The following is a 21,922-nucleotide window of genomic DNA, read 5'->3' on the forward strand; positions in this document are numbered from 1 at the left end:
TTTTCTTTTCCTTAGCATAAAATGCCTCTCTTTTTGTAGCCGACCCTCAGCCGTCGCAACCATTAGCTACGCGCGACCGAGTTTTCCTTTCTATCTCTCTTTATCTTTAGACTCCTACCAATACTATTGCCGCCGCTATTTACATTGTCCTAAGCGTACCCGCGCCTGATTCCGTCTCGCAAGAAGTGCCCGGTTTGCAATCCTCACACGGCCGACTAGTGTCCTTCGCTGTGAATGCTTTCGCCCGAACCAGGCTCGCTCATCGAGTTTCTTTCGCTGGTTACGAAACGCTCCGATTCGCCGTCCGCCTTGCTCGATTACTGCTCGATTTGTCTTGCTCGACTCGCAATTACTCGTCTCGACCCCTCCTCTTTCCGCCTCTTTCTGCCTCGCCGCGTTTCGTCTCGCCTCGTCCCCGCTGTCTGTCCGGCCCCCTCTCTCCTCCGCCGCACCCTCTTCTCCGTGTGCCACGGGTTTTTCAATATATGCTCACTAAATGTTTCCATACATGAAAACCTCAGTTCTTGGTTATCGTAGTTGCAGCTGAGTAGTGCATATTGTCCTTACTCTTTTCACTTTGTCCCCAGCACTTGTGGATTATTTTACAATTGGCTTGGACTTATCTGCGTTCGCAAGATATAGAAATAAACACGTGACCAGGCTAATATCATAACAGGAAATAACCCCCATGTCATTGTCGTCTGACCTCGGTGCATCTTCTGGAAGTGATTTATACCCTTGTGCACCCGTGTCCATCCCCACTTGTATGGAAGGTCTTTGTCAGCAAACACGGAACCTGTTCAATGTGGATAATAGTCAAATTTCGCCCCACGTGTAAGACCCAGTACCAGATTTGGGCTTATGGAGTCCAACCACTGGGACATGCATGTATATAGCGTATTTGTGAACAAGAACGGTTACAACCCCTATCTATCAACACAGGCGTTGCTTTTGCGAGGCAAACACGTGTAACCAAAAGAGAGGAGTAGGGCTATAGAGGGATTTCTCAAATATATGTGAACTATCTTAGAGTGTTCCGACCCACTAAATTGAGTTACTCTGCCCTCGATTAACATGACTGGAGCTGTTATTCCTATTCTTCAACAAGAAGGTAAGTCAATAAAGCTCCGGCGAGATGTATATTGACATCAGCTCAGCTGCTGACCAGATTAGGATGAGAGGGAGGCCTAATTCATATGTTGTTCAAGCAATCAGTCCTCCGCCGTTTGCTACACCAGTGAATATACACCCTGAAAGCAACACAGCTATCCCTGGGGGTTTACCGACCAACCAACCACCTCCAGAGCCACGATACAATTCTCAATCCTCCATGAATCGGGTTTATATGAGTGAAGTAGAAACACCAATACGCGGCTCATCTTTCCAAGAAAATCGTGATCATTTCATCAGAATGTTTGATCAAAAACGATGGAACTACCCAGGCGAGGAGTTACAATCCATAGAGACCCAACTGTACGACTCTAGAGCTTTAGTGGTGAGGTCACTCTGTTCGTATGCCAGTATTGGCTTATAGGTTGAACCGCGCAAGATCGCAATTCACTATGGCGGCAGCGATCCTTTGCCAGCAACCTACGTAGATGCACTGAATATCACACATGTTCTCGGTAGGTTGGGGTTAAGTAGGTCACATATGACCATATTTGAACTGAAAAATGCCAAAGTTAAATTCGGGTACCACCCAAAATGCATCCGAGTCCTTGCTGACCAAGTCGATGTTCGCGACCGTAAAGATGATCGGTGGCCAAATAAAGACAACATCGTTCGTAAATTTTTTCGTGGTGAATGTAATCGCACTACAGCTAGCGAGTCTAGGTCTCCGGATTGAAGTGGCTAGCTGAAGGAACTGTGCCTGGATGCAAACGATTCTTGTTTTGTAAGCTCTGAATTTACACATAGAAAATATGGCCTCTTACCCGCAATCCATGCCAGTTGCTGGGCATGGGCATCGCCTTGTGACGAGTGAAGAGGGTGTATGCTTTACTCGTGAAGGTCGGTTTACCTTTCCGAAGGTTGCGGGCATACTGAACTTTATTTAGGAATACTACCTAAGGACTTCTTGACCTACACCACTAGAAGCGGGCAGGAGGTTCCTGACCCTAAGACTGTGCTATTTGATGATGTATGGGACGCACCATTCTGCCAACATTTTTGTTGACACTTCCTCTGTGTAGGAGCTTAACCAGTTATTAGTGAAGATTGGAGATGGAACTAGACTTACGGTGAGTTAGGTTTGGGCTGTATGACTTCGGTCACTGACGACCAATCGAATGCACAGGTGGTATTTGATGTATGCATCTTATCTTTATTTATTCGATTTGGCGCGATTAAATCGAGCTTGATACCCATCATCGTCCTAGTGCTGTCACAGTGGTGGATTAACAGGTGTTTATTTCAAAACTAACCTTAATGTCAGGAGATTTCCCACTGACTGCACCTCTCAAAAGTGTTGGTTCCTGAAACTGCTGACTTAAGCAACATTCGGAAACGCTATCTATTCACCATGAACCGCCGTCCTAGTGACCCCAATGAGTTTGATAACATATGTTCTCATGCTCTAGAAAGACAATCAAGAATTAGTAACTTTCTAGGTTGGTGTATGATAGGCGTTTGATTTTGAGAGGACTCTAAGCTTTCAGTGTTCTTCAACGCATCTAGGTCTTCCATCAAAAGTCAACTTTGGCTGTAATTCTAACCAAGACCTCATTGTCCGTTCGGAATTAACCAGTAATATCGATCACATGAATCAAGGAACTGAAGATCCAAATACTTCAAGTTTCACAGCGTTTCCGCCAAACTGTGAAATTGTATGCGGTCAATAAAATTAAGAAGCTCTACTAGTGGCTAACGCGTAGAGCTCGCAGATATCCTGGGCTGCCTGCGATGGAAGTCAACTGGCACGAGAAGACGCTAACACCGGAGGAAGATTCACTAGTGTACGCCTCAAAATCCTGTCGTTTCCTTTGAATCTTTTGCGCTGACACCACACCAGGCATTTACTGATGGAATATTCAAAGAGGAAGAGGGCATTTCCCAGCTCACCTACAGAATTCTAAACCGACGCATACAGTGCGTATTTTCGTTCCATCAAAAGACAAATGCTTCAATTGCGAATATTATTAGAGCCGAATTTGATAATCACAACAAGAAGGCCAACGATGTTCAGGATTCCGCTGCTTCTGCAAGCGGACAAAGTCCCGCCATAAGAGCCAGTAAGACACAAAACGCAATTCAGAAAGATGAAAATTTTCAGTATCCCAAGGTATGTATCAACCCGGTGAATTGTATGTGTTACTAATCGCACTGGTTTGAATGAAGCTATACGTTTCCAATAACATCGTAAGTGCCTTTGTTTCCTGATAATATGGATAATCTTGTTGAAATTTCATAACAAAGGCGAATATCATAGCTGATAGAGAGATTGTGCTTTAGAGATTAGCATTATAAATAAGCCTTATGATTTCCTTTACTCAAATAGTATAACCCATTGTCTGGTATCTTGATACATAGAATTCATGTTCAGAAAACGTTGTAAGCACGTGTGAGGGGTAACGTCAAGGCTGGAGGCACATCCGCGAGAACACCATCCGCATGCACCGCATAGGTCTCGGGGTCTACCGACATCTTGGGTGTAGAATTGTTCCATTTCATGTCCTTCTTCCGTATCGACCGACAGCCCAGGACAGCCTCTGGCCGCTTTGATAACCCATAAGTTTGTATTGCCCCTATATATGAATAATGGGGATCCAAATTAAATTCGTAAACTGAGTGACCAGTAGTGACGTACCTGAAGTGATGGAAACCTTTGAAACAAACGCAACAGAGTTCAATGCCGCCGAGCCGGGCTGCGCACCCCACATAGGACGCGAATAAACCGGTTGGACAGTTGGGATAGATGCATTCGCGTCCCCCATCTGTTATACTCTTCATTTAATACGCATCTTCATCGAGTGAAAGAGATCATTACCTGCGCCCAAGCAATAACACCCGACTTGAGAACCATTTCTGGTTTAGCGCCAAAGTTCTCTGGGCGCCAAAGGACCAAATCCGCAAGACAACCCTCCTTCACTTGGCCAACCAAATGGCTTATTCCATGAGTAATGGCGCTGCACAAACATCTTGAGAAAACGCACAAGAATAAAAGGATTAAAGCACTCACGGATTGACAGTATACTTGCTAACGTATCGTTTTACACGGGCATTGTCCTTGCCATCTTCATCTCCATCATTTGCCAGAGGTCCGCGAAGTTCGCGCATTTTGGAAGCTGTTCGCCAAGTCCGAGAAACTACCTCTCCAACTCGACCCATAGCTTGAGAGTCGGAGGAAATCATTGCGATCGCACCCAGGTCATGAAGCACGTCTTCGGCTGCGATCGTCTCCTGTCGAATTCGAGAGTCCGCAAATGCGCAATCTTCCGGAATCGATTTGTCGAGGTGATGGCACACCATGAGCATCTAACATGATAGAAAAAACAGAATAACGAGATTAAAGAAACGGTCTGTGAAAAAGGTGGGGCGACTCACGTCGTGGTGTTCGCTGACAGTGTTCACCGCAAATGGTCTCGTAGGGTTCGTCGATGAAGGAAGCACATTTTCTTGCTCACACACAACGATGATATCGGGCGCATGTCCACCACCAGCTCCTTCCGTATGATACGTATGAATTGTCCTTCCACCAAACGCGGCAATCGTACCTGGTTAATCAGCATGTTGGTGTGGTTTATCGTGATAATAAGAACATTTGATACTGACTTTCTACGAAACCGCTTTCGTTGAGGGTATCGGTATGAATATTCACCTATTCGATGTTAGACATATTTCGGCGGGCGCATTTTCACAATTACCTGGACGTCATACTTATCACCTACATCCAAGCAGTTCTTGATAGCCGCAGGAGTAGATCCCCAGTCCTAGAAACTCAACATAAGCAAGTACTTCATCCCTCTGATTTCAGCTCACCTCGTGCAGCTTGAGCCCTGCAGCGCCTGCTTGCACTATTTCCTCTAGAGCAACCGGGCTAGCATCGTTGCCCTTGCCAGTGAACAAAAAGTTGATTGGAATCGAGTCGGTTGCGGCCAGCATGTGGCGCATGTAGAAGGGAGAAGGAGTGCAGGTAGTCGCATTTGTCCCAGCAGACGGGCCCGTACCGCCTCCTATCATCGTCGTCGTGCCAGATGCAATGGCCTAGATCAATATTATCGGTTATTTAATAAGGCTGTTAGTGAGAGAGTTTACCTCTTGCCATTGTTGTGGGCATATATAATGAACGTGGGCATCGATTGCGCCAGCCGTAACAATCAATTTCTCGCCCGCGATGACTTCGGTATTTGTTCCGGCTATCAAATTCGGGGTAACGCCTTCCATCACATCGGGATTTCCTGCCTTGCCGATTCCAACAATCTTTCCGCCACTTATTCCGATGTCACCCTGTACAGAATAAGCATTGGGTATTAGATAAGTAAAGACAGAGACGGCTTGCCTTGTAAATTCCAGACCAATCGATAATGAGCGCATTAGTGATCAAAAGATCCAAGACATTTGTGTACGACTCGCTGGCCGCTTGGCCCATTCCCTCTCGTAGGACTTTACCTGCACGTTTAATTTAAGCTTACTAAATTTAGCAGGCCCCAAAATAGATCGAAGGTTCTTACCCCCGCCGAATTTGCATTCGTCTCCATAAACCGTCTGGACCTCTGGTTAGATTACGTCACAAAAGGTTGGGGGAGCAAAAGGACTCACAAAGTCGTGTTCAACTTCGACCCAGAGGCCAGTATCTCCTAACCGAACACGATCCCCAGTGGTCGGGCCGAACATTCCAGCATATGCCTCGCGTGTCATTGTGTTTGGCTCTGCAACACTGAGGGCGCCTGGTTCGGGTGTGTGAGCAAAGCCACAGGCCAGCAGGTTCTTCACGATCTCGTCTGTACGAGACAGCTGGGCTTTCCCTAGGAGTCCGAGAGAATGGTTTAGAGAACCAAGTAGCAAATATGCGATAGAAAATCAAGTACCGCTCGCAAGGTTATTGCCACCTCTGATCACTTGTGCTCCTCCGATACTGACAAGATTGACGTATTTTGGATCACCTGGTTCGAATCGTACCGCTGTCCCCGCAGGAATATCTAATCGTTTTCCATAAGCCTTTCCACGATCAAAGTCGAGAGCAGCATTCGTCTCGATAAAGTGATAGTGTGAGCCGACCTATAAAATGGTTCTAAGTCAGCCATATGGGATATAACTGCGGAAAAAGTTGCAAACCTGAATGGGTCGGTCACCTTTATTGGTGACCTTGAGCCGAATACGATCACGACCTTGATTGATTACGATCGGCTCGCGACGTACAATAACAGCACCAGGTGCAGCATCGTTCGCGTAGAGAGATGAGTTTTCAAGCTCGAATGTGTCTTCGGAAGGAATCGGCAAGAAAGATCCATAAAGCGCGATGGCCAAATCACCAGAGTCCGAGCAGATGGGATTATGAACCGTGACAAGAAAGACTCTGTATTAGGGTTAGTCATTGAGGCTATTCAATATACAAGACACCTACCCATCCGGGAACGTTCCTTCAACCTGAATCTCGTGTAATAACGCTGGGACACTAGGCAAAACATGGCGGCGACCGAGTATTCTCTTTCCTAGATCCATCAATTCGTCGACCGTATGATTCCCATCACGGATATACTCTTGCAATTGAGTCGCGATAAGGGCAGTAGCTTCAGTGTGGTTTAATTTGAGGCCTCTTGCAAGCCGTTTTTGGGCAAGAGCACCCAGCTGATGCAGCAATAGTTTATCATGTTCGCGCGGTGGGATCCTACAAGACACAAGTCAGTATAACCATAGTCAGCCCACAGGTGTCGTGTCTCGGACCTCATCGTGGTGGTTGAAGCGCCAGTAGATAAGCATGGTGCTTCTCATTCTGATCGGCCGTTTATTCAGATCCCAGTCGTGGTGTTTTCAGGGAACTTTGATCAGCGCGGGGAATCACGTGGAGATAAGCGCTTAGTCTGATAGATCAGTCGATTGATCACCTACCGCCGTTACTAAAACTACCAAAAATGACCCAGAGCAAAATTGATCATGGCAAATTGACTATTTCCCAAGCAACTCAAGAGCAAAAGCTAGAAATTTATAAACATATTAATGATCACTGGGGAACTCCGGAGACTGGGCCCGACTATTTTATTCAATATCATTCGATCATCGAAACCAAGAATTACACTCAGGACGGAAGAATAACTTATTGGTAGCTATTCGGTAATAGATTTCAGGAGTCTAGGCTGATAAATTTTACTGTTAGGGTACTCGTTCCAGAAGATGCGAAAGACACCTCTGACATTCTATCTTGTTGCAGAACGTAAGATTTGCGGCCATATACCCAATTTAGGTCACATAGAACTTGCACTAATTTACAAAGAACTTAGGTATCGCCGTGATGCTTCAGTTCTTTCTCCCAGCTCGGACCAGCCTACCCAGGCTATAGGTTATGCTATAGGCACCGTGGTGACTCCAAAGAAATGTCGAGGCCAGGGATACGCCAATCGTATGCTCACTCTGCTCCATCATGCCTTGGCCCCAAACGTCTATCCGTCGCCCGATGCACAGATCAACATCCCACCTTCTGTCTATCGGCTGCTTTCTCGGTCTTGTATAGCGACGTCGGAACATACTACGAACGCTGCGGTCCCGTTCCCGGAGAAATTGGCTGGAAGGTCCAAAATCCTATTAGTACGACCTGGCGAATTTCAGACACGTTGCCCGTCCTATCGAGCCGAACGGATCTGTCGCTAGAAATTCAGCTACTCTCGCAAGATGACGTAACCGCTCTTTTATCATCAGACGTCCCTGACTGGAAGGCTCTTAATCGACAACCTGATACGACTTATTTCGCATTCTCTCCGAGCGCGCTGCCCAACACTCATCTCATGACCCGGAGCTATATTCACCCGTTACACAAGTCAACGTCAGATGTGTTTTGGGGAGCTAATATAGCTTCTAATGGGCACTTTATTACCTGGGCATTCGATCACTATGTCCCCGCCACCCTCGTAATTACACGCATAAATGCCGATTCCAGTACCTTGCCGCTTCTTTTACGAGAGGCATTCAAAGCAGGACAGGATCAGGACTGCGAGGAAGCCGAGGTGTGGAACTTGCCAGAGGATCTCTCGAAAGAAGCGGAGCGGCTGGGCGGGAAGACTTATGAACGAACCTCACATTTGCCCGCTTACAGATGGTATGGTCCTGAACCGGCCAAGAATGTTGTTTGGGTTCGGAACGAGTAGTGAGTTCTTCTTTTCCATTCCGATAGGATTAACTTCTAGGCTCTCATCTATGTGTTCTGTAGCTTTTCTTGGGCTTAAGAGCTCATAGATATATTCCGACCGATTTCTTTAAATTCTAATCAATATCGATGGCTGGTTTCGCCAAGAAGGTACAATATCGTGATTTTTGAAAACCATATCCACTGTACAAACATGCATTCTTGTGAATGGTATGCTGTTATTATAATATAAAAGACCAGTCATGAATACATCATTCTATCTCGCAAGGTCTTAGTAGATATGGACGGGATTCATAGGGACCGTCTATGTTTGGATGCCGACTAATCTGGTTATTCAGTTGCCAGCCCCTTGCACCACCAGTAACAATCAAAAACGAATATGAGACCTTTGATCTACATTGTTGTAGATCTATGGGATAATTCGTTAGCCCTGGGTCTCATCTCACAGTACCTTGATCTTCATTTGACTTACGTGATCTCAGGTCATGTGGAACTCCGCAATATATCATACAATCTGCAAGCGATCTACTCCAGAACGGGACTGGCTTTTGCGTAGCCTTCATAAGCAATATACCACTCCTCTTTGACTTGAATGTCTTGACCGTTTTTTTACTTGTTTGTGTTTTTTTTCAGTGCATGTAATGACTTCCGTGGCCGAATTTGAGTTTATCTATGAAGTGGAACAAGATCAATAAAAATCAAGAGAGGCGATATGGCTATAGGTCATACCAATCTCGAGTAGTTCTCAACATTCTGCCTTGAAGGTATACAGCAAATCACTTTATTGACCATTGAGCTGATGTATCCGATAATAGGAATGATCTCTATGTCGTCCCAGTTGTCAAGCACGATGTAAAAATGCCCGGGAGGGAAGGATTCGCTAACGTCCCAATGGCTTTGTAAAGGAACCAATGTCCTGCGCATAGTCATCAATGATATAAATCTCTCAAAAGATCAGCGGCCTACGAAGTGTCATTTAGGCCCAAAGGACCTGGGTACAGATACGTGCCGGCTGGAAATGGGTCCGTTTCCCTAGATCGGCAAGTAACTAGTCAAACATCACGTACTTCGATGATTGGCAAGCTTACATGTAATTGGGAGGGCCGAACCCAGAAACGAGCCGAGAAGAGACTCTGAGCAACGCCTCGAAAGGAGAATTCGGTTGAAAGCAAGTATCTATTACGGCTTGAGGATATGGCTGTATCATATGTGTACTCTCGTCAAAATGATACTCCCCGATTTCCATGACACAATTTCGAGCGGTTGGAGGAAGTGTAGCAAGGGCAATATCTAAGAAAGTGTACTTAGCACGCTATCTATGTTGGTTTCTCAAAAAAAATAACCCCACAGTAGTAAGAACTGGATGGCAATCCCCAGTGAATAGTACAATCTGGAGATAAAAGCAAGCATGAGGCAGCATTGAGGATAAACTTGCTACTTGAGGTACAGAAGATGTCGCAATAACTCATATCGAAGGGGCCAATTTCGGTCGAAATGCGAGTAAATTGATCTGGCGTATCAGCACGATGGACATTTGCGTGCGTAAGTGATTCAAGCTGAGATGATTAAGTCAAGGGTTCGAGCAAATCTGAGCAAAGGCTTACCAATCTAGAAAAGCCGTCCACCATGTCGTCTGGAATTATACAAATCATTCTATTGGCATGAAGCGCCATATAGGCAACAAACGCGAGTCCTTCCGAATCCTGGTCAAAGTAGATGTAATTTCGACCTGGTGGAATCTTAGGATAGGAGCCCATGACCTCTAAAAGCCTGGAAAAATAACTGGTAGCCCTCTCGTTAAGCGAACACAACTTCTAATGAAGGGCGCAGGTTGTTAAGCAGACTTACAGCGGGAGGCCTTGATCTCGTTTGTCGCTAGAGTAGCGGGTGGGGAGTATTCTGTTTGTGTGTTTATCAGAATGACGAGATGTGAATGTCATAGATAACTCAATAAGCTCGCTTACCGTGAATTCGGATTGGGAGGTGCAGGTGATGGGCTACCAATACATCAGTCAACATAGGGCGGTATCAGATAAATTAAATAGATAATCTCACAGCTGATCGTAGAGTTGGCTACCAGTCTCAGTACACGAGCCATGCAAGTTATTGGTCGTTTCAGCTTGAAAGCAAGAAGGTCCTGAAACTTGCCCGTGTGATAGAAAAGAATCAGATGTGACCTCCACTTCGCTATCGGATTCCGATGATATTGATAAGACTGAGGAAGGTCGAGATGTAGTTTCAAGGGTACCCAGTCCGATTTGTGAGTCTGCATGGAGTTCTGGCTCGGCTGATTTACAAATTTTGTCAATTGGAATTTACAATACAGTTCACAAGTGCGCACCATGTTGATTCTTGTTGTTGGTTGAGTTATCTACCAAACCTGACTGCTCTCCTATCTCCACCAATTGTGGAATTGTACTTGAAGATTCGGGCATTTCCCTCCTGTTAAACTTGCTACTGACATCAGACATTGCTCTTGATGCCTCAGCTAAAGCTTCCGCGGCGGCGGCCAATGCATCTGAAGCTAAAGCAATCGTCGCAGCCAGATCGTCTAGGTTAGGTTGATTGTATACGTCCATACAGTTTGTGTCATTCATATATCTGATGGTGGGACTGAAAATAGATGATGTGAACAAAAGTCAAAGTGATAGGAGGGTGTGATTGGGCCTCGTGGCGATCATTTGATGGATGTGGCAAGAATCTGTACTTATGTCATCATCTTCGACCCCGGGTTTCTAGTAGCCGAGGGATCCGCTTCAAGCGCATACATATGGCCATTTTTGTAGATGTATTTGAAACATTTCATATGAGGAGCCATGGAACCTCTGTAGTTTGCGAGACAGAATTTTGGCCTGGATGTGGGTCGCCACAATACTTATGTGCTAACATGCCGTTGACTGTTGCCAGCCGCCTACCTGTGTGCACGCGACTCTCTCGCACGCCAATAATTATTAGATTCCCGCCTATCAGACCTTTTGCACCTCCAATCCCTTATAGTCCATGTTGTATCTCATATCCCCTATTTAAATCCACTCTAGTCGAGCACGATCACCCGAACTGTAAATTATTCTCGCAGCTCTCGTGCGTGACAGCTATTTTTAGGGATGAGAAGCAGAAGAGATCCGCATATAATTCAGCTGCGTGGAACCACAAAAACCTTTTGCCTGTTTCATAGAAGCTAATACAACAACCTTTAAGCCTAATCGTAACTACACGATTCTCACTTGGAATGACATCGTGCAATAACAATCATATCGCTATATATGAAGTGCCAAATCCTGACGCAAAGCGTGAAGCAAACCTCCTGGTTTAAAACTCTCAGAGCCTCGGATGAGTGGGTGCTGCTGCAGCCGTCGATGAGAAGATAGTTTGGACTGGATGCTATAATACTGTGTTCGGGTAAGGATCAAGTACGAATAATCGACTTTGAGATTGCATTCGTTCAAGTCTTGATGTTATCCTTTAGTCAATGATCAGAACTTGGCTTGATATGAGCATCACTTACAATAAGTCAGGTCTAAAGGAACTCCGAAATAGATAATGGCGTCCACAAGTGACTTGGACCAGAATGAATTCCATTCAGGTACAATATTTTTGATTAAGATACCGTTCGTTTTCGATTTTAGCTCCTGCGTCGGCCCTTTGGTCTTTTTGCCCTTTCCTACAATCACGTTGAGATTGGCGATATATTTGAGCTAGGGGAGTGGCCGCACATATTGAGATTCTGTGCGATTAAATATTATACGACTCACAAGAGTATGGTAACGGTTCACATCCTCGCCTTCAGGGATATGACAAATTACCTTCTTGGTATTCGAGGCAATGCACGCAATCAATGGAATAACGTTGAGATGGGTTGCTTCCTCTAGAACAATGTAATAATTTCCAGCTGGAAGTGTAACCGGGTTTGTTCTTGGGTTATTGAAATGAATTGGGGTGTTTGAGAGCTTTTATGTTATTGTACATGGTCAGATACTTGATTACTTACCTGGGGGTCGGTACATTCAATCTGGGTGCGGGTGAGGGCTGTGGTTGAGGATGGGGTACCCTAGCTCTGGATTTAGCAATCAATACCGTAATATGAGCTTCTGAACTGGAGCTGGCCTTACACTGGGGTCGCTGGGGCTACTGGAGCCACTGGAAGCGATTGCGATGCGATTTGTCTGAACATATGAAAAGGTGAATGGGGTTGAAAACAATGTTCCAGCACGGCCTTCGGATACGGCACAACTCCATGAGCATTTGCATCAAAAGAGTTCTCGCCAACTACCAACACACAAGCTAGAATTGTTCTAGGTAGACTATTTACCACATTCCGAGTGGTAACTAATCGATATGGTTTAGCCGAATATTTGCCCAGGTATTGCGTTCGGAACTCACAAAAGTAAACGCTGCGGGCTGAGTCCAATGCAAAATACAGTCTGGCTGCGACTCTTGCATCCACCCCCAATTCAACAAGCAATTGTTGGATGGGGTCAATAAAATATCCTGAGAAGTCGACTTGGCCTGCGCCGAAGATGTTGAATATTTAACGTAATCCTGTGGCTTGTCAATACAATAAACGTTGCTGTCCGTAAGGGATCTAAGCTGGGGAAGGCCATAATTTAGCAAACCTCGATTATCGATTGAGCCTGGATGGATTGCTTACAATTTGGGTATATAGCTTTGGCGACTACTTGGGATACACAAACAATGAGACGAGCTTGCAGGGCCATGTATGCAATGAATGCAACGCATCTGCCGGCTGATCCAAGGGATATAGTTCCTGCCTGGCGGGAATGCGGGGTGCGATTTCATAGCCCCAGAAGTCTAGAGGTATTTCTGTAAGCAGCGAAAAAATTCACAAGGGTTACATCTCTGAATGCACCGCGACTAAATAGACGTACGATTCCGGTCACTTGCCCAGCTCTTTTCGGCAGCCCGAGTGAGCGTCGTATTGGGTAGACTATTAATACAAGTTGAGCTTGGAATTAGTGAAATGACTACATGACTACTTCGGGTTGATGCAACGGCGAAGGCGGCAGCGTAATCCTAGTACAAATTCAGGTAGGTGATTACATCAATGCAAAATCATAATAATAGGCAGCCTTACGATTTATTATTCAGCTCACGCTCCGGCGCCGGGGTCAACCTCGATGGACCAGCAGCTTTTTCGGGCTGCTGAGTGTTAGAATGATAAGTCGGTACTCCCATAGATAAATGACTGGGGTTGGTGGTCTTGACGGAATCGGGGTAGATGTAGTCTTGATACCTCGCTCAAATCGTGATGTACTCTGCTGGCCAATGAATCTGATAGGATACATTGAGTACGTGTTTATAACTTCTATTTGGGATTCGCGTACTGCTTTGATTATTATGGTCTGATTGGGAGTGATTTGATTCTGTGATGATTGCTTGATCCCTTTCCAAGCTTGAATTTCCAGGTTTATCAGGTATGTTAATCGGAAGAGTAACATTGCTAGTTGAATTGGCGTCTTCGTCATTTTTAAATGTATCACCCACTGTAGATATCGCCCTTGCTGCTTCCGCCAATGCTTCTGCAGCAGCAGCCAATGCCTCAGAGGCAAGGGCGATAGTCGCGGCGAGATTTCCAAGATCCAGAGACACATGGATTCTCCGCTCACACTGGGTACGTCTATATCCATTATAATTCGTACGACGGATGAGGAAGGGAGTGGCAATGCCTCGTGGACAAGTTCGACGGATGTGGCAAATGAGTTATGTAATCAAGGTAACCGCCCGAGCGAGCGGCGCTCGTAATGCAATGGTTCTCTGGAGACTTGTTCAAAATGTGCTGGCGTCCTGGCAACAGCAGGGCCTATAAACAGCAGGGCCTGCATTCAACACATCCAGTTCCCTGAAGATCATACTTGATCTCCTCATCCGCGTGGGCTCGCACCACTGGGACTTTGCATGATTCCGACGTTCTCTACAACAAACTATCTTGACAACAGTCGAGATTGGGTTAAGCAGATTATTTATGAAATGAGATGAAAAACCAATCAACCGACTGTGATCGTAATAAACCGGTTAAAGTACCGCCAGTGACAAACGCACGTGCTAAGATTCAGTTCTCGTCCAAATGTTATGGTAGAAAAATAAGATAAACCCGAACACAATGAGAGTACAGGTCGAGCGACTCAGATTCTGCATACAATAAGAGGTCACCTATCGAGTGGCACCATCCGGAACTCGTAGACTCCGACTGCCTTCATAAACCCCAATCGCCTCGCGCACCTAAAATCGTCTGAATTAACAAAGTCAGGTGAAGATGACAGCCATGCGACTCACCCATGGAAGTCGGAAGAACTCGCTCCTCCGTAGATCCTCATCTCCAGGTTGATTCCTGGTTTGGCGTTTCCGGTCCCTGCCATTCCACCTTGGCCTGGACAATAATACAGGTTAATCATCCGAAAAAATCGAATATGTCGCTCAGAAACGTACCGAGGATAACATCTAGATCCCGAGATTGACTCGCAATCCAACGATGGATGAATTGCTGAGGGTTAGCAGCGTACGATTTACAAAATTCGCGCTTGAGGGACAAGGCGTTGATTTGGCTAATGATTTGGTTTGTCTGTGTAATGTCGGATTGATTGAGTCCTAATAGTCGAACTGAATGTACATACTTTTTCTTCGAGATTCTGTATTTCGGGCTGGTCACCCTGTGCGATTGCGGTATAGGCTTCTTGAAGCTTGGTTTTGAGTACTACATCGTCGACATCGATGACAATATCGTAGGCTTTAGGCGACGGTTTGGGGTTGTTGGCTTCGAGCCTGGCACACAGGAGTGCAGAGTAAGGAATAGTCTAAGTAGTGTAACGAAACACGTACTTGAGCTCATAATTTAGAATGATCGGCTCTTGCTGCACAAGGTGGCGCGTGACAATATCCGGGATATGGTGGAAATCGAACATGTCGGCGTTCGCAATCTATCATCCCATCAGTTCCTCTTCCAATCTAACATTTTGGTATACCACACCGTTCGCAACCCTTCGTCCGACCTAACTTTCCGTCGGTCTACCTTGTCAAATAATCCACGAGAACGGACATAGTTCCACATGGCAGAAATGGCATCCGGTCGGGTAGCGGAGGTCATGTCCAAGAGATGAGCGAGCTGAGGAGAAAGCTTGAAGCGGACGAGGGAGGGATCGCTGGGCGCGAGATGAAGCATAATACGAATTCGCGTGAGAGGTTGGTCACCACGGCGTGTAATATTGAAACCTGAGGAAGGAGTTACTCATACGTCAACTAGAAGCAAAACGTAGAACCGACCATTGACAGGTTGTTCTTGTGGTGCGTTGTGCCACTGAAGGCAAATCGGTTAATCACGGCCCCAAAATAAGCTTCAACAGGGACATACCTCGGTGTGATTCGGCTCAGAATACAGTGACTGATCACGCTCAATCTCAACCCTCATAGCTTTGAGAAATGTCGAGAATTTTGGTGCGGAAGTCGAAGCGCCAGCACCTTCGCTGTTCGCTCCTTCTGGCTCGAGGAGGCGCCCTTGTATACGAAGCGTCCAGCTAGGCACACCTTCGCCTGTCTCGAAATTTGGAGGTGCTGTGTTTTCCGACGCTTGCCAGGCCTGGTTTGCACAAGTATGCGAAATAAAGACGCGAAGAGTCTTTCGAGTCTACAGGCAACTTGATTGATAAGATAGCACCCTAGGACACCCAACAAGACACACACCTTGATCATTTTTTGTAGTCCATCCTGCAGTTCGATCCGCTTACGCTGAGTAATCCAATCTAACTTTTTCTCTCGTTCGACAAGTTGCTCATACAAGTCCGCGTCCGTGATCCACTTTCTCTGACTCTCGGACGACAGCATCTGGAAGAGCACGGGAAGCAAGTTTTCGGCGCTTTCGTATTAATTCTTGAGGGGGTTGGAGCAAGTTAGGGGCCTGAGGCTGGGCAACGGCATAAGTGGTGGACATGGCGAGGCGCGAAGGTGCAAGATCACGTGGTCGAACAAGCGCCAAGCTTGATCATAAACAAAGTCTCGTGACGCGGCCTTTTTCCATGAGAATTTATTGCTGGACGTGCGAATGAGGCAAATACCGAGGAGTGGCAATATATTACAACAGACCGTCACACAGAAGCTAACTTGGCGAAGGTGTGGGCCTAGCTCTTAATTTGTTGCTAATAACAAGAAGTATAAAAAAGCCAACCGAGAATAGTAAGTTGGTGGTATACGCAGCGAAAACCAAACAGTACAATTCGTCCGTCAAACTACAAACCAATATGAGTGAATAGTACCCATCTCCCAAACTCCCTCTCTCCAATCTCCTCGCGCAACGCGGCGATTGCATTATGAAGTGCTTTGCCCGCTTCTCCATTCCCAATTTCTCCATTTCTCATTAGTTGACTGTATACCTTGTCAGCCACGAACGCTGCATCGTTATCAGCCACCGGCCACATAGTTCCAATAACACTTGAGTATCCCGCCATCAGCATACCCGACGCGAGGTGTATAACTTCATCTGGCAGCTTATCATCACCAGTCGCAGTCTGGCAAGCAGAAAGGAAGGCTAAGCCTTTATTTTTGAACGACCCCTGGTTAATGGATGCGAGATCAAGAGTGCCGTCCTGTAAGAAGAATCCACTCCTGGTTGGATCATGGATGTTCTGCTGAGCATGACAAGCAAAATGAACCCAATCATGCTTTGCCATCGCATCAAGCACATTTATCTTCGTCGCCTGGCTGTCTATGAGCTCTGAAATGTTTACTTTGTTTTGTCCGTGCTTCTTAACACAGGCGAGCTCCTTGATGGTTCCAGGCAGCTTGGTCTGACCCGGTGTTTCTGCCTGTGCAATCACGAGAATTTGAGAATCGCAAGTCAATGTGCTCGGACTGGTGTTAAGAAGTGCGGTAAGAGTGGGAGTGTATGAAGAGACAGCATAGTTGAACACCCTTGATTCTGGTTGATCATAATCTCCAGCCGCATGCAATGGAAGGAAGGACAATATGCCAGTCGGGCACCAGGTTATATGCGGCAAAGCTGCTATTGAAACATTGCTCTTTGTAGCATTCTTTGGTTAAAGTTTGATTAGGTTTTACTAATAGTAGATCTCACCGAATATCCCAAATGATCAAGCACTGGTTTGACGATACCGTACCACAAATCCGACAGCAAGTTTCCGAAATCGATATCTTGTGTGAGCGACACCGGCCTGCGTTTTATTGTACCACCTTCTACTGGGTCACTCCTCAGCAAGTACTCCATTTCAGCCCGGGTACTTTGGGCTTTGTCTCGGCTAAACTTAGAGAGCGGGAGGTGCTGGACACTGTCTTGTTGAGGTAAAACCACAAGTGCATCGCAACGGTCCTCGTAACAATTAATTACGACGACAGGTCCATGCCGCGCGGCTCGTACAAGGACGTTTGCTTTGCTTGGTCGAAGGAAATCTTCAAATCCTGGCATCTTACGAATTTGAGCTAGCAGCTCATTGTACTTCTTGGCCAGACTACGATGCTCCTGTGCGACCTGCTCGGGAGTCACCGAGACTGACTTTTGTGCTCGGGACTCTCGAGATTCCATACTGGCACTATATAGGGAATCGGCAACGTCTTGAAGATGCATAGCTAGGCACGGATCAACGGATTTTAGCTTATCAAGGGGAGATCGAAGCATAAGATTCTGATTCCATACTACACATCGCGCATGCTCAAGCCACTCAAGAGCCAAAGCGGGTTCTGAAGAGCCGATTGCAGCGGAGGCTGCCTGAACAGCAAGCGCCTCCGCCATCAATAGATCTTGATAACGTTGGGCAGTAGTGGCTCCCAACCATATAAACTGAGGGAGAAGGTCAATTGCCGCTTGGTAGGCCTCAAGAGGACGAAGAAATTTGTGTCTGGAGGCCTGTTTCGCCCACTTGAATGCGTTTCCAAACCTGTCTCGTGGCGTACCCGCCGCCGATCGAACAGACAAACGAAAAAAATCCAAAGATTGCTGCTGGTGCTTAGGGTCTTCTGTGTATTGTGACAGGCTAAGATAAGCCTTGGCCAAATTGAAATGTTGCCACGACAGGTAAGGGTGGCCATCTGGGATCAAAGCAACCGCACGAGATTCATATTCAATGGCTTTCAACACATCCACGATTTCGCCCAGACGCTGAAATTGACAGTAGTACGATGTGCCTAAATTGGCAAGATAGTCTGGTAGAGCAGGATGATTATCAGGGGTTGATACAACTGCGCATAAGTTGCATTCTATCGCATGTTCTAAGTCGTTCAGATTATTGAGTTGCTTAAACCTATAATCATAACACACCCCTAAATTTGCAAGTCGGGATGGCATTTCAGGATGACCATCCGGAGTCAAAGCAATTGCTCGAGACCCGTATTCAATTCCTTTCTGGAGGTCACTCAGGTCACCCGCTCGCTCAAACCGATAGGTGTAAGATCCCCCTAGATTAGCTAATCGACCTGGCAGCTCATGGTGATCATCAGGCGTTAAAATAACTGCTTCATGATGGAATTTGATGGCTTGTTCAAGGTCATTCAACTCCCCCAGTCGCCCGAACCTATAGCTGTGGGTTGTGCCTATATTGGCCAGCAGAGCTGGTAAATCAGGGTGGTCATTGGGAATCAGAGAGACTGCTCGAGAGCCTCGATCGACTGCTGCTTCAAGGTCATCCAATTCGCCTAGTCGTTCAAATCGATAATTAAGTGATACCACTAGATTGTTAAGTCGGGCTGGAAGATCTTGATGATCATCAGGAGTTAAGACAATTGCACGGCGCCGGTAATCAATTGACTTCTCGAGATCGTCTAGCTCGTCCAGTCGTTTGAACCGACGGATGTAGCATGATCCTAGTGTATCAAGCCGACCCGGTAAGTCAGGGTGGCCGTCAGGCGTCAAGGAGACTGCCCGAGAACCGTATTCGATTGCTTTTTTTAGGTCTAATGGCTCCTCCGTGCGCTTAAACTGCTGATTATAGCATATGCATAGGCCGGCAAGTCGCTCTGGTAAGTCAGGTTGACCGTCGGGAGTCAAGTTGATTGCACGTGACTGGTACTCAATCGCCCTCTCGAGGTCTCCCAGCTCACCCAGTCGCTCAAACCGATAGCGGTATGACGAACCTAGACTGAACAGCCTGCCTGGAAGTTCGGGATGGTCATTATTGGTCAAATTGACCCCACGAGATTCGTATTTGATAGCCTGTTCAAGATCACTCAGTTCACCCAATCTCCGAAATCGTGAGCTATATGATGCTCCTGCGTTGGCAAGTAGGCCTGGAAGGTCTGGATGTCCATTTGGAGTCATATCGATTGCGCGAAGCTCGTATTTGATAGCCCGTTCAAGGTCATCCAGTTGGTTCAGACGTTGAAATCGATGCTCGTAGAATGAGCCAAGGTTAGCAAGCCGACCTGGTAAGCTTGGATGTTCATCTGAAGTCAAAGAGACTGCACGGGAGCCGCACTTGATTGCTTTTTCAAGGTCATTCAGCTCATTCAGATGCTCAAATCGACTGTTGAGGGAACTGCTAGATTGGCGAGTCGGCCTGGCAGATCAGGATGATTATCGGGAGTCGTAGAGACTGCAAGGGACTCGCATTTGATCGCCCTTTCGAGATCGTCCACTTCACCTAAGCGCCGGAATCGGTAGGTGTAAGATGTTCCTAGGTTGGCAAGCCGGCGTGACATATCAGGATGACCGTGGGGGGTCAAAACGACAGAGCGAGACCCAAGTTTGATAGCTTTTTCAAGGCTACTTAGCTCACCCACACGTTGAAATCGATAGCTATGGGATGCCCCCAAGTTGGCAAGTCGAGTTGGCAAACTGGGATGGTCATCGGAAGTAGATGCGACAGCACGGGTCCCATATTGAATTGCCTGCTCGAGATCGCTCAATTCGCCAAGACGCCGAAATCGGTGGCTGTAGGATATGCTCAAGTTAGCGATCCGGCCCGGTAATTGAGGGTGATCGTTAGGAGTTAAAGCGACCGCACGCGACTCGCATTCAATTGCCTTCTCGAGGTCTTCCTGGTTGCCAAGTCGCTCAAAGCGACAACTATGTGCCGCGCCCAGATTAATGAGTCGGTTTGTTAAAGATGGATGATTTTCAGGCGTTAATGTGATCGCAGTGGACCCATATATGACGGCTTGGTCTAGGTCTTCCGTTTTGCCTATGCGCTCAAACCGCTGACATAGAGATATTGTTAAGTCGATGAGTAGCTCAGGTAAGTCTGTGCTATCATTCGAAATTAGGGTACGTGCAACATTCCTGTATTCAATTGTTTTGTGTAAGTCATTTAGTTGTCCTAGGACGTCGAATCGTTTATCATAAGAATTTCCTAGGCGAATAAGCAACAGCGCCCGATCTGCATGACCATCGGGTTTGATAGAGAGTACTCGAGATAAAAGTTCAATATCTTTGTCGATTTCGTCAACTTCGGTCTGAATCTTGAGTTTGCGGTACATCGCTATGAGCTAGTGCGTTTTAAGTTAATAAGATTCGCAACTGGTACTCAGATCGCGTGTTGATTTGGCTTGAACAGAAATACCAGGCTATGAGTGTACCAGACTATTAGTTTCTTATTTTAAAGAGGCTCACCAAATTCAACTCCGAACGTTGTGTAATCCAAGAGAGAATGCTTGGGCTTTGCCTTGTTCCTTTGGTGCTCTGCTTGAGGCTGCTTCTCTTTGTATTTATACCAATGAATTAGGAATAGGGGCACATTTAACGTTACCCTAACAGGTCGCAGGGTCCACAAGTGCAATGGTACAAGTGGACTCTGGAATCTTCCTCAGCCTTCTCACACATGATCTGTGCAACTCGTGGATTGAGACCCCGTGCACTGCATGCAGGATGCTTACCACATATAGTAATTCCAATGCACCACGTTGCATAATGATAAGAATGAGATATATACCTTAAATGTTGTTTATAGTATTTTAACCTCACCGTAAACTCAAAATAGGACCCGGCTCACGACCCAACCGAGTGTCTCCATCGATATCGGGATAGGATGTGATCAGAAAACGTAGTTTCCGCACTATCAAAGGCTTTTCTACGGTACATACCCTTTATCCTAAAAAATCTGATTCCTTATCGAGTGGCATTATAGACAAGCGGATCTGTGACTTTGAGGTTTGCAGATTGTGCTGATAGTACATACGCAAGCGCCGTCGGAGGTAGTGCTCGTGTGTCGCATAAGACTTGAAATACCTTAGAAAGTTTTATTGAAAAGCTGGGGGGACAGGTAGCTGGATCACCCAGGTGTTACCCATGCTCTAAGCTTGTGCAAGGAGCCAGGTCCCACCATCTACCTGTAGATCACCAAACCCTCCTCGGCAGTTGGAGGCCCATTCCATTGAGTTCCAAATGTTTACCAACAATATCTACCTTCCATTATCAGGAGAATAGAATAAAGCTCGATGCTGTACCTTTGCAAAATGAATTATAGTATACATGGAGAAATTGATTTCTTCGAACGAACCTCCCTAAATACTATGAATAAAGGCAAAGGTCATAGCTGGGCAGCATTATTTCAGCGAATCATTCAGTAACACATATGCAGCAGAAAAACGCAACTCAAGTACAGAGGCACTGGGATAACTTGGTGTTTCAACCTTTCTAAAGCTTGGTCATAAGCAAAGCCTCGTGACGCGGCTGTT

General features: G+C 46.3%; 5 protein-coding genes across 5 annotated transcripts; 2 read left to right on the forward strand and 3 right to left on the reverse strand.

The window, feature by feature from the left end:
• Positions 1 to 1,074: 1,074 nt before the first annotated feature.
• RhiXN_03466 (ICE-like protease (caspase) p20 domain protein) lies at positions 1,075 to 3,450 on the forward strand (the record flags this gene model as incomplete). The annotated part of the gene is made up of 13 exons (XM_043323283.1): positions 1,075 to 1,111; positions 1,158 to 1,495; positions 1,550 to 1,625; positions 1,683 to 1,780; positions 1,834 to 1,894; positions 1,951 to 2,010; positions 2,058 to 2,140; positions 2,193 to 2,240; positions 2,883 to 2,954; positions 3,011 to 3,087; positions 3,142 to 3,280; positions 3,337 to 3,357; positions 3,415 to 3,450. The coding sequence occupies 13 exons, from the start codon at positions 1,075 to 1,077 to the stop codon at positions 3,448 to 3,450; spliced, it is 1,146 nt and encodes a 381-aa protein (XP_043178779.1).
• An 87-nt stretch (positions 3,451 to 3,537) lies between these two features.
• RhiXN_03467 (amidohydrolase family protein) lies at positions 3,538 to 6,887 on the reverse strand (the record flags this gene model as incomplete). Its single annotated transcript, XM_043323284.1, has 15 exons — positions 3,538 to 3,743; positions 3,806 to 3,932; positions 3,986 to 4,124; positions 4,178 to 4,473; positions 4,543 to 4,712; positions 4,771 to 4,816; positions 4,863 to 4,928; positions 4,978 to 5,202; positions 5,254 to 5,445; positions 5,608 to 5,703; positions 5,758 to 5,963; positions 6,027 to 6,216; positions 6,274 to 6,514; positions 6,563 to 6,826; positions 6,865 to 6,887. 15 exons carry the CDS (start codon positions 6,885 to 6,887, stop codon positions 3,538 to 3,540), a joined length of 2,487 nt encoding a protein of 828 aa, XP_043178780.1.
• A 183-nt stretch (positions 6,888 to 7,070) lies between these two features.
• RhiXN_03468 (uncharacterized protein) lies at positions 7,071 to 8,297 on the forward strand (the record flags this gene model as incomplete). Its single annotated transcript, XM_043323285.1, has 4 exons — positions 7,071 to 7,258; positions 7,313 to 7,369; positions 7,437 to 7,555; positions 7,618 to 8,297. 4 exons carry the CDS (start codon positions 7,071 to 7,073, stop codon positions 8,295 to 8,297), a joined length of 1,044 nt encoding a protein of 347 aa, XP_043178781.1.
• A 722-nt stretch (positions 8,298 to 9,019) lies between these two features.
• RhiXN_03469 (SWI/SNF complex protein) lies at positions 9,020 to 16,235 on the reverse strand (the record flags this gene model as incomplete). Its single annotated transcript, XM_043323286.1, has 31 exons — positions 9,020 to 9,212; positions 9,263 to 9,328; positions 9,385 to 9,586; positions 9,645 to 9,852; positions 9,901 to 10,078; positions 10,145 to 10,195; positions 10,261 to 10,293; positions 10,352 to 10,583; positions 10,638 to 10,847; positions 11,598 to 11,744; positions 11,802 to 11,991; positions 12,049 to 12,243; positions 12,285 to 12,344; positions 12,406 to 12,459; positions 12,507 to 12,622; positions 12,677 to 12,802; positions 13,183 to 13,241; positions 13,283 to 13,327; positions 13,389 to 13,513; positions 13,569 to 13,585; positions 13,639 to 13,931; positions 14,465 to 14,533; positions 14,588 to 14,681; positions 14,741 to 14,873; positions 14,926 to 15,073; positions 15,131 to 15,228; positions 15,279 to 15,520; positions 15,572 to 15,605; positions 15,660 to 15,932; positions 15,989 to 16,033; positions 16,083 to 16,235. 31 exons carry the CDS (start codon positions 16,233 to 16,235, stop codon positions 9,020 to 9,022), a joined length of 4,089 nt encoding a protein of 1,362 aa, XP_043178782.1.
• Positions 16,236 to 16,530: 295 nt separating this feature from the next.
• RhiXN_03470 (CHAT domain protein) lies at positions 16,531 to 20,725 on the reverse strand (the record flags this gene model as incomplete). The annotated part of the gene is made up of 3 exons (XM_043323287.1): positions 16,531 to 17,331; positions 17,376 to 19,806; positions 19,854 to 20,725. The coding sequence occupies 3 exons, from the start codon at positions 20,723 to 20,725 to the stop codon at positions 16,531 to 16,533; spliced, it is 4,104 nt and encodes a 1,367-aa protein (XP_043178783.1).
• Positions 20,726 to 21,922: the final 1,197 nt, after the last annotated feature.

Source organism: Rhizoctonia solani, chromosome 3, assembly GCF_016906535.1.
Source record: "Rhizoctonia solani chromosome 3, complete sequence".
Classification (NCBI taxonomy): domain Eukaryota; kingdom Fungi; phylum Basidiomycota; class Agaricomycetes; order Cantharellales; family Ceratobasidiaceae; genus Rhizoctonia; species Rhizoctonia solani.